This window comes from Ictalurus punctatus, chromosome 22, assembly GCF_001660625.3.
Source record: "Ictalurus punctatus breed USDA103 chromosome 22, Coco_2.0, whole genome shotgun sequence".
Taxonomy (NCBI): Eukaryota; Metazoa; Chordata; class Actinopteri; order Siluriformes; family Ictaluridae; genus Ictalurus; species Ictalurus punctatus.
This window is the reverse complement of record NC_030437.2, coordinates 18,844,466-18,856,296: the sequence shown is the minus strand read 5'-3', so window position 1 is coordinate 18,856,296 and position 11,831 is coordinate 18,844,466. Positions and strand designations below refer to the sequence as shown.

The 11,831-nt window shown below is 41.0% G+C and overlaps 1 protein-coding gene across 3 annotated transcripts in view; it reads right to left on the bottom strand.

The window, feature by feature from the left end:
* sema4c (sema domain, immunoglobulin domain (Ig), transmembrane domain (TM) and short cytoplasmic domain, (semaphorin) 4C) overlaps positions 1–11,831 on the bottom strand; it is an 82,444-nt gene that overhangs the window by 15,478 nt on the left and 55,135 nt on the right. For all 3 annotated transcript variants that reach the window (XM_053674327.1, XM_053674329.1, XM_053674328.1), the window contains 8 exons: positions 10,348–10,502; positions 7,940–8,002; positions 6,937–7,035; positions 5,584–5,680; positions 5,255–5,374; positions 4,357–4,508; positions 2,920–3,095; positions 212–356 (listed from right to left, as the gene is read on the bottom strand). In XM_053674327.1, coding sequence (XP_053530302.1) covers positions 212–356; positions 2,920–3,095; positions 4,357–4,508; positions 5,255–5,374; positions 5,584–5,680; positions 6,937–7,035; positions 7,940–8,002; positions 10,348–10,502 — 1,007 coding nt within the window. The remainder of the gene's footprint in view (positions 1–211; positions 357–2,919; positions 3,096–4,356; positions 4,509–5,254; positions 5,375–5,583; positions 5,681–6,936; positions 7,036–7,939; positions 8,003–10,347; positions 10,503–11,831) is intronic.

The following is an 11,831-nucleotide window of genomic DNA, read 5'->3' as shown; positions in this document are numbered from 1 at the left end:
AACTCTGAATACCACACGTTCGTGCTTTCCATTGTGTTTTTCACCGCAGACTGCGCACCGGCGTTCCTTTCTGTTCCTCTTATTGGAAAAGCCGAACATCAAATCGAACGTGTTTTTTTTTTAGTTTCATTTTATGTTGATTTTGGCTCAAGCTACTGAGACACTTTTTTATTTAATGTTTATCAAAATCTATTCATACGCCTGCACTCACCGCTCCGGGCCGTGGGTTCGGCACGACGCCCATGAATCTCCCCCATCTCTGAGACGCCTCGCGGTACTCCATATACGAGCCCTCGAACACGCTCTTCACATCTGCGATGTGGTACTGACACACGGCCGAGACGTCCACGTCCCCCCTGAGGGCGGGACACAAGTCACGTTCATTTCACTTTGGTGCTTGTTTTAATATCAGAACAGGATGTTGCTTTGTATTAAAGGAAAAACATGGTTTCATGGTATAAAGAAGACTACCGAATCCCGAAGAACTCGTGACCCACGGTGGGTTCGGCTAATGCCGCGTAATCACGATAACGGCACGAGAATCAAACCTGTTGGTAAGTAGTTTATAGACGGAAAAAGAAGAGAAAGGTGAAGATGTATATAAACAAAAAGAAAAGTGGAAAACATGTACGGGTAAAGACAGAAAGAAGAAAAAAGAAAAAAAGTGAGTGTGTGGGGGAGGGGTTAATTTATTTATTTTTTTTAAATAAAAAGCATAAAAATGTAGAAAAGATCGGAAAAGACTAAGAAATAAACATTTAAAAGACAGGAATAAAGAACGAACTGGAAGAAAAGGAAGACGGGTAGAAATTTGTAAGGAAAGATTGGGAGTAAAAATGAAAAGAAAGTCAATGGAATAAAGATTAGGAGGAACTGCAGGGAGAGAAAAAAGGCGGGGGGGAAAGAGCGAGACAGACAGGGAGAAGGAGGGAGCGAGGGAAGAAGAAAGAAAGAAATTGAGAACGCGAGAGTGGGGGGGAAAAGAGAAGGAAAGAAATGGAGGGATATAATAAAGGAAACAGTGGAAAAGAAAGAAAGCGTGAAAGAAGCAAAGGAAGGATCAGGATGAAAAAAAAAAAAGACTAAAGGGAAGGAAAAAGGAAAAAGAGTCCATTTAAAGAAAGTTAAAGAAATAAAGATGGGTGGATTTGTTTTAATGAAAGAAAAACGTGAGGAAGATTAAAGAGGAAAAACTTAAAGAAGAAAAAAGGTATGAGAAAGAACAAGAAACAGAGCGCGCGCGCGCAGGGGGGGGGGGGGGGGGGGGGTAAAGAAAGAAAGAAAACCGATATATGGACAGGTCTTAGTGATAACATCTGCATCCGGTACAAAGCAGTGAAAAATTGTTTACATCTTTGTACACAAAATGCATTTACACCTGGCTTCAACTGCAACAATGCTGTACAACCTTCTCCTCTGAACACTCAGTGAAGCATGGAGAGAGGGAGAGAGAGAGAGAGAGAGAGAGAGTAAGGGAGAGTGAGACAGAAAAAGAGAGAGAGAGATAGTAAGAGATAGAGAGAGAGAGAGAGTGAGAGATAGAGAGTGAGAACTTAAAGGCGAGAGACATAATGAGAGAGAGAGGGAGCTAGAGACAGGCAGAAAGAGAGAGAGCGAGAGAGAGAGAGTAGAGTGAAAGCACTTATACAGTCTGCTGAATTGCAGTTTCAATGTCGCTGTCATTATAATTATGGATCTGTGTTGTGTACACTAGGGAGGCGTGGCCAAGGGGCGGGGCATCTGGCACCATCACACCACACACTTATAAAATACTGAGGACAGAGTGACTTTCACAACTTCACCACAGACAGAGAGAGAGAGAGAGAGAGAGGAAGATGAAGAAGATGAAGGAGACAGCGTCACCGATGATTGAGACTCGCTTTGTCTTTCAAGGTCACAGATATAAACACAGCTCAGACGAAATGTTGTTCTCCGTTTTAAAGAAGAGAGTCAGGTGTTTACTAAACGTCCCGAAGGACAGAAACTAAAAGGAAACAGAGTGAGGAGGAAGATAAAACGCTGCTGTGACTAGAGGAAATGTACAACAGTTGGAGAAATCTTTCTTTTATGGTTGAATAAAATGAAAAAATGTCCAAAAATTTAAGCTAAAGAGAACTAGGATTTTTTTTTTTAAATTAAAGAGATAAAAAGTCAAATATTGTAAGCCGTTTTAAAGGGGAAAATAAAATTAAAAAGACTGAAAGAAAGAAAGAGTAAGATCAGGGGAATTTTTTTGGTAACAAATATTTTAGAAAGAAAGAAACGAGAAAAAATTAAGGGAAAGTAAAAAATTTAAAGAATTTAAAAGGAAAAAAAAGACAGTAAGAAACAAAGGTTGGATGAAACTAAAGAAAAAGAAATGGACGGAAAGAGCGAGACACAGGGGACAAGAAAGAGAAAAAGACATAGATCAAGACAGATTAAGAAAGGGATGGAAAGAAAGAAAGAAAGAAAGAAAGAAAGAAAGAAAGAAAAATATTTTTTATGAAAGGAAACAAGAAAGAAAGTGAGAGAAAAACATAAAGGAAAGAAAGAATTTGAAGTACAAAAAAATTAAGAAATGAAAAAACTGTAGGAACAGAAGAAATTGAGACTGGAAGAAACTAAAGAGAAAGAAAAGTATGATCAAAAGAGTGAGACACAAGAGACAAGAAAGAGAAAGAGACAGAAAATGGAAAAACAGATCAAGAAGAAGATGGAAAGAAAGAAAGAAAAGCATTTATAATAAAAAAAGAAATAAAGAGGAAAACACAAGTAGTAAGAGACAGAGAGAGAGAGAGAATTACAGAGGGAGAGAAAGAGAAGAACAATGAAAAGGAAACAGATTGAGAAGGGGATGGAAAGAATTTAAAGCAACATGAACTGAGAGAAAAAGAGCACGGAAGAAGAGTGGGCGTGGCCAGAGCACCTGTCACTCACCACTGCGCGTGGAAAACCCCGTAGAAGACGGTGTTCCTCCAATCAGCTCCCTGCATGGTGAACACGGCCTGCAGGTGGTTGAAGGTGATGTGGCGCTCGGGGATGGAACAAACCAAACGAGCCTTCTGAAACGTCGTCCACTTCTTCTGCAGCGTCCGAGTTCCCCCCTGGTCACCCTGATGGTACGGTCCAAAAGAAAACTCACTCGAATTAAAAGTCGTACCACCTTCAGACATTTTATTCATAAATGTACTGGATACGATGTACACGGCTAACGCCAGCTAGCCAAATTAAGCCAATCTGACAGGATTTCTGAGAGAAACTTTAAGTTAGCTTTATAAATTTTCATAATCTTTACTGCGAATGCTACCTAGCTAAAATAAGATAACTTGACAGGATTTCTGAGAGGAATTTTTAATTATATTTATAAATATAAATGTTCATAATCTGCACTGCTAACCCTAGCTAGCTAAAATAAGATATCCTGATGTGATTTCTGATAGGAATTCTAAGTTATATTTATAAATATAAATGTTCTTAATCACGGCTAATGCTAGCTAGCTAAAATAAGCTAATCTGACAGGATTTCTGAGAGAAACTTTTAGTTTTATTCATAAATATAAATGTTCATTAATCACTGCTAGTGCTAGTTAGCCAAATGAAGCAAATCTGACAGGATTTCTGAGAGAAACTTTTAGTTTTATTCATAAATATAAATGTTCATTAATCACTGCTAGTGCTAGTTAGCCAAATGAAGCAAATCTGACAGAATTTCTGAGAGAAACTTTAAGTTAGATTTATAAATTTTCATAATCTTTACTGCGAATGTTAGCTAGCGAAAATAAGCTAACCTGACAGGATTTCTGAAAGGAATTTTAAGTTATATTTATAAATATGGATGTTCTCAATCACTGCTAATGCTAGATAGCTAAAATAAGCATAATACTGACTGGATTTATGAGAATTTTTAAAAAAAAATTTGATTTAAAAAGGTCCAAAATTTTCCACTGCTAATGCCAGCTAGCTAAAATAAGCTAACCTGACAGATATGTTAGTTCGTAATGTACACTGGTAACACTGGCTCGCTAATATTAGCTAACCTGACAGAATTTCTCGAAGGAACTGCACGTTAGATTTTAAAATATAAATGTTCATAAAGTTCACTGCTAATGCTAGCCAGCTAAAGTAAGCTAGCCTGTCAGGAACTCTAGCCTGTAAGCTCTCTTATGTAATTGTCTTATATAATGCTAATGTTAATGCTAGCTTGATAACTGGAGCTAGGTGGAACGGTCATGTGATGGAATCGCGTGTTAGACAAAATTATTTGGGCGAATTTTTGTCGTTTTTGATAAAATCATCAAAGAAAATAGTTTTGGCTTCAGATTCAGAGGTTTGGACAGACTGTGTGTGTGTGTGTGTCTGTGTGTGTCTCCTCACCTTACACACACGGGCCACCCGGGCTACAGTCATGTCTCCGTCACAGTCGAGCTCCACGGCTCTCTCGCTGAAGAAGAAATAGATTTTATCGTCGTCTCCCTCGCGGCTGTTCCTGCTCTCACGCACCAGAGCAGAACCCACGAAGTTCGGCTCTAAAAGACAGAACAGCAGAGAACAAAGGAGAGAAAGAGAGAGAGAGGAGAAGGAAGAGCAGGAAGGAAGGATGATGAAGAAACAAAAGAAGAAAAAAAGAGGTCAAGAGGAGGTAAAGGCAGATGAAGAAGTCAGAAATTAGTGAAAAAGCAAAGACAGAACAGGGAAAGGATAAGGATGAGAGGATAAAAGGAGACGGATACAAGAAAAAATGAATAATAAGAAATAAAGATTAAATGATGAGCAGTAGAAGATGATGAAGACAACGATGAAGAAAATGAGAAAGCCAGAGAGAAGACGCCGAGACGGATGGGGAAAAGAAAAATACAAAAAAGAAGAAAAATGATGAGGAAAGAAGCCAACATACAAAGAAGACAAAGAGAAAGAAAGAAAAATGGTGGAAAGAGCAGAGATAGAATTATAAAGCGATGGGAGAACGGGGGAAAAAAGACAAAAAAATGATAGGATCATAAAAAATAAAAAGAATAAAAAGGAATGCAAAGAAAGACACGAAAAAAGAAAGGAAAAAAGATGATTAAGACAAAGAAGAAGAGAAATAGGAAGACGTACGACGAAGAAGAAAAACAAGAGGATGATGAAGGAAAAAAGAAAAAGAACAAAAATTGTTAAATCGGGAGCATGTTAAAAAATAAAAGAAAATAAAGAAGGAAGATGAAGACAAAAGTGGCTATTTTAATATCAGTATATGTGTGTGTGTGTGTGTGTGTGTGTGTGTGTGTCTCACCGTTAAGCCAGGCCGGCAGGTATTCGCTCTTCATGCTGTAGTGCTGCTGTCCCAGGTTGCGCAGGATCACCGGCTCCGTGCCCAAGAAATTATTCAGAGTGGCAGAGTACAGCTCCTTATCTACACGCACACACAGACACACACACACACACACACAGAATAAATGATTCATCACACACTCGTATCCCAGGACTGTTTGCTATAACATGAATAAATAATACAGGCTGAAACACACACACACACTGCAGAACACACACTGCCCGATAGAAATGACATATCTCTGAATATGAACACACACTCTCTCAGGTCTCACACACACACACACTCACCCACGATGAGGCCGGTGTGGCCTTTAGCGGGGTCGTAGGGACACTTGCCCTTCCCGTCCTCCAGGGCGGCACCGTTCAGAGTGAAATGTTCCATATTCTACACCGCAGAACAGAAAACACAAAATCTTCAACTTCACACTCTTCACGAGTAAAGATGGTGGGCGTGGCCGCTATATATGTCGGTCCTAGTAAAGAAGGTGGGCGTGGCCGCTATACATGTCGGTCCTAGTAAAGAAGTTGGGCGTGGCCGCTATACATGTCGGTCCTAGTAAAGAAGGTGGGCGTGGCCGCTATACATGTCGGTCCTAGTAAAGATGGTGGGCGTGGCCGCTATACATGTCAGTCCTAGTAAAGAAGGTGGGCGTGGCTGCTATACATGTCAGTCCTAGTAAAGAAGGTGGGCGTGGCCGCTATACATGTCAGTCCTAGTAAAGATGGTGGGCGTGGCCGCTATACATGTCAGTCCTAGTAAAGAAGGTGGGCGTGGCCGCTATACATGTCAGTCCTAGTAAAGAAGGTGGGCGTGGCCGCTATTCATGTCAGTCCGAGTAAAGAAGGTGGGCGTAGCCGCTATAAATATCAGTCCTAGTAAAGAAGGTGGGCGTGGCCGCTATTCATGTCAGTCCTAGTAAAGAAGGTGGGCGTAGCCGCTATAAATATCAGTCCTAGTAAAGAAGGTGGGCGTGGCCGTTATACATGTCGGTCCTAGTAAATAAGGTGGGTGTGGCCACTACACATGTCAGTCCTATTAAAGAAGTGGGCGTGGCCTCTGTGCATGTAAGTCCTAGTAAAGAAGGTGGGTGTGGCCTCTATACATGTCAGTCATAGTGAAGAAGTGGGCGTGGCCTCTGTACATATCAGTCATAGTGATGGATGGTCATATTTGCTCATTTCTCTCTCTCTTAATTTACATATAAAGTAAAAAGGCTCCATCTCTGCACTTTTCTCAAATATGTTTCTGATTGACAGGCAAACACCCGCCCACTTACATACTTCAGCTGTTTATAATGCAAATCCTGCTGGAGGAATGCGCGCACACACACACACACACACACACACACAGATTACAGATATAAACACTGAGCCATCAGCCATGTCTGCCCACTACATCTCCAGCTAATGCTGAACCTCCAACATCCTCCCACACACACACACACACACACACACACACACACATCTCTTGATCCTCCAGCATCTAATACGATCCAATCTCTTGTGCCTGTGATAAGACCATCTCATCTGCATGAGATATATTTCACTCTGACACGGACAAAGAGATGGAATGATATAGATGGAGGAGGAGGAGGAGGAGGAGGAGGAGGGCGTAGAACACAGAGGAGCGGAGACACTTACGATGTAGGTGCACTTGGGCTGGAAGGCGTAGGTGCCACACGTGTACATGTGTGTGTGATTGTAGCCCTGCAGGAACCGGATGTAGTTAAAACACTCCGTCTGTTAGAGAGAGAGAGAGAGAGTGAGAGAGAGAGAGAGAGAGAAATGTAGAATGAAATAAAGAGAAACCAGAAAAAATAGGAAGGAAAGAAAGAAAGAATGGAGGGAGAAGAAGGGAGATGCAGAGAGATAAAATAGGAAGACAATGGACAAGACAAAGGGGAGAAAGAAGAAAAGAAAGAAAGAAAGAGAATAGGGAGATGGAGAGAGATTAAAAGACACAAGACCAGAGAAATGGGAGAGAGAGAGATGGAAAGAAAGAAAGAAAATAGAAAGAAAGAAAGAAAATGAAAAAGAGTAAAAGCAGTGAGGAGAGGGAGATCAAAAGTGGAGATTAAAAAAGAAGGGACAAGAGATGGAAACAAATAAATAAAGGAAGAAAGAAAGGAGGGGAAAAGTGAGATGCAGAGAGATAAAAAGAAGACAGGGGACCAGAGAAAGGGGAGAGAGAGATGGAAGGAAAGAAAGAAAGAAATAAAGATTAGAAGGAGGAGAAGGATGAAGGGAGATGAGAAGAGACACAGGGACATAAAAAGTAAGAGAAAGAAAGAAAGAAAGAAAGAAAGAAAGAAAGAAAATAAAGCAAGAAAGAAAGAAATGACAACGTTTAAGAAAGAGAAGCAGGGAATGAAAGAAAAGGTGAGAGAGAAGGGAGAGAAAAAGCGGGGGAATAGATTGAAAGTGAGACAGAACGAGGGAGGGAGAGGGAGGAGGAATTGTAATGATTTTTGCAGTAATGTATTTCTGTCGTTTATGTGAGTAAAGCACTTTTTAATCAAATTTAATCACATACACTGTATATGAGAGAAAGAGAGAGAGCGATAGAGAAAGAGAGAGAGAGACAGAGAATAAAAGACAAGAGAGAAAAGGAGAGAGAAAGTGGTGATAATGAAGAAGCTAATACCTGGTTGGTTTTTCCTCTCTCTGTACACTCTTTCTTCTTCTCCGCAGGGGCCGGCCAGTCAATCTGAGACGGAGAGAGAGAGAGAGAGAGAGAGAGAGAGAGAGAGAGAGAGAGAGAGAGAGAGAGAAAAGTGATATTTCTTTACTGCACATCTTTATCGTATAGGAGCAGGTACCCAGACACTCTGGATCACTACAACCCAGGTTAAGCACTCATCTGTGTTTTTAGAGATAAAATGAACGAGAGAGAGCGAGAGAGAGAGAGAGAGAGAGAGAGAGAGAGAGAGAGGGATATCTGGAGAAGAAGAGAGAAAAGGATTGAAGAGAGGTCTGAAAGGTAGTCGTGCCATTAAAAGCTCACCCTCGCTGCTGACCCCCGAAAGTGCAATTTGCTACAAATGGCGCACTAAAAGCTCCGAGGCGAGACCTGCACGCCACGAATTTGCATAATGAAACGGAAATCGGCACTTTGGAGTGGCGGAGTGGAACCTGAACGACGACGGAGAGCGAGTGAGGAAGGAAAATAAGTGCGGATGGAGTGAATAAGGACGCAGCGTTTCGGTTCATCTCATGTTTTCCGATTCCTGCGCTGTGGTTTCAGTGAGAGCGACGTGATGACATGGAGCTGAAAATATCCAGGTTTTAAAAAAGTGCCCTCAGAATAACGCTGAAATCTGACAGTGTGAGCCCAAAGTAGCATGTAAATAAATAAATAAGAGAGAGAGAGAGAGAGAGAGAGAGAGAGAAAGGGGAACCAGAAAAAAGAAAAAAGAGTAGGAGAAACCAGAAAAAATAGGACGTAAAGAACGGATGAAAGAAAGAATGGAGCGGGGAACGCAGGGAGATGCAAGGAGATAAAAAAGAAGACATGAGACAAGAGATGGAAAGAAAGAAAGAAAATGAAAAAAAGAGTAAGAGGAGTGAGGAGAGAGAGATGAATGGAGATTAAAAAAGAAGAGAATGAAAGAAAGAAATATGTGAAGGGAGATCAAAAGAAATATGAAAATGTGAAGTATGTAAAAAAAAAGAGAGACAAAGAGAGAGAGATTAAAAGTAACAAAAGACAACATGCCTTTTTTTGTGTTATTAACTTCAGGAGAAAGGAAAAGAGCCTGCTGAAGGAACAACTGTTCATAGCTGTGTTCATAGCTGTGTTCGTAAACTGTGTTCAGAGCTGTGTTCATAGCTGTGTTGATAGCTGTGTTCATAGCTGTGTTCGTAAACTGTGTTCATAGCTGTGTTCATAGCTGTGTTGTAAACTGTGTTCATAGCTGTGTTCATAGCTGTGTTGTAAACTGTGTTCATAGCTGTGTTCATAGCTGCGTTGTAAACTGTGTTCATAGCTGTGTTCATAGCTGTGTTGTAAACTGTGTTCATAGCTGTGTTCATAGCTGTGTTGATAGCTGTGTTCATAGCTGTGTTCATAGCTGTGTTGTAAACTGTGTTCATAGCTGTGTTGTAAACTGTGTTCATAGCTGTGTTGTAAACTGTGTTCATAGCTGTGTTGTAAACTGTGTTCATAGCTGTGTTGATAGCTGTGTTGATAGCTGTGTTGATAGCTGTGTTCATAGCTGTGTTCATAGCTGTGTTGTAAACTGTGTTCATAGCTGTGTTGTAAACTGTGTTCATAGCTGTGTTGTAAACTGTGTTCATAGCTGTGTTATAGCTGTGTTGTAAACTGTGTTCATAGCTGTGTTGATAGCTGTGTTCATAGCTGTGTTGTAAACTGTGTTCATAGCTGTGTTATAGCTGTGTTGTAAACTGTGCTCATAGTTGTGTTCATAGCTGTGTTGTAAACTGTGTTCATAGCTGTGTTGTAAACTGTGTTCATAGCTGTGTTCATAGCTGTGTTGTAAACTGTGTTCATAGCTGTGTTCGTAAACTGTGTTCATAGCTGTGTTCGTAAACTGTGTTCATAGCTGTGTTGTAAACTGTGTTCATAGCTGTTATAGCTGTGTTGTAAACTGTGTTATAGCTGTGTTGTAAACTGTGTTATAGCTGTGTTCGTAAACTGTGTTCATAGCTGTGTTGTAAACTGTGCTCATAGTTGTGTTCATAGCTGTGTTGTAAACTGTGTTATAGCTGTGTTGTAAACTGTGTTATAGCTGTGTTGTAAACTGTGTTCATAGCTGTGTTCGTAAACTGTGTTCATAGCTGTGTTATAGCTGTGTTGTAAACTGTGTTCATAGCTGTGTTTATAAGCGAGAACAGGAACTAACTTGATTAAATGTAACTAGAAATGGATAAAAAGTATTTTATTCGTTGGCAAAGATCTGTTGATTCAGCACACAGACGTAGGGAGTGAATTTGGGAAATGAGTGCGAGACCACAGAGCATTCAGAGAAATGTGATGGAGTGAGTGAGGATAATGGAGGAGAAAACTGTGGAAGGGGCGTGTTTTGTGCTTACCTGTGGGCGGAGTTGTCGTGTGATGTCATTAGGGTCGAGGGCGAATAGCGTCTCTCTGGCGCCGACGTACAGGACGCGCTCGTGCTCGGACAGAGTCAACATGGTGTAGTTAAACACACCCACCGCCCGGAAGCGTGCCATGCTGTCTATCACTTCTGCAGAGAGAGAGAGAGAGAGAGAGAGACAGGGAACAAGAGAACGACAGAGAGACAGAAAGAGAGAACAAGACAGACAGTGACAGTAAGGGTGTGAGAGAAATAAAGAGATAGAGACAGAGACAGAAAAACAGAGGGAAAGAATGAGAGAAACAGACAGAGAGAGACAGACAGAGGGGAGAGAGAGAGAGACAGATGACAGACAGACAAAATGAGAGAAAGAGACAGAAAGAAAGCAAGAAAAGACACAAAGAGAGCGAGAGAGTCAGACAGAAAAAGGATAGAGACAGACACAGTGGCAGAAAAGGGGGGAGCGAGAGAGAAAGACAGACGACAGACAGAGACAGAAAGAGGAGAGGAAAAACAGATAACCAAGGAAGAATGAGAGAAACAGTTAAAGACAGACAGATAAAGGAGAGAGAGACAGATAGACAGAAAGAAAGAAAAGGGGACATAAAGAGAGAGAGAGTCAGACAGAAAAAGGAGAGGGACGAATAGACAGAGACAGAATGGAGAGAAAGAGACAGACAGACAACCGGCAGACAGAGACAGAAAGATAGGCAGACAGAAGACGAAGAGAGACAGACAGAGAGAGAGAGAGAGCGAGAGAGAGAGAGAAAGAGAGAGAGAGAGATGGAGGAAAAACAGATAACCAAGGAAGAATGAGAGAAACATACAAAGACAGACAGATATGGGAGAGAGAGAGACAAATTATACAGACAGACACACAGACAGAATGAGAGAAAGAGACAGAGAGACAGAGACAGAATGGAGAGAAAGAGACAGAGAGACAGAGACAGAATGGAGAGAAAGAGACAGAGACAGAATGGAGAGAAAGAGACAGAGAGACAGAGACAGAATGGAGAGAAAGAGACAGAGACAGAATGGAGAGAAAGAGACAGAGAGACAGAGACAGAATGGAGAGAAAGAGACAGAGAGACAGGCAGACAACAGACAGACAGAGACAGAAAGATAGACAGACAGTTGACGAAGAGAGAGAGAGAGAGAGAGAGAGAGAGAGAGAGAGAGAGATGGAGGAAGAGACCAGTTTAACAAGTATCACTGAATTTTTCATATTTTTAAAGATATATGACATAACATATTGTCTGTTATGAAGACAGACAGACAGACAGACAGACAGATACTTCCATTATTTGTAGCTGCTCCTTTAACAAAAGTCTTTATCAGTATGTGATGCATTGCTTTGGAAATACTGCATGAGCAATAATGCATAATGAATAACATCTGAACTGAGAGAGAGAGAGAGAGAGCGAGAGAGAAGAAAGTGGAGGAATAACCAAAAGGCAGCACAATATTGTTTCATTATTC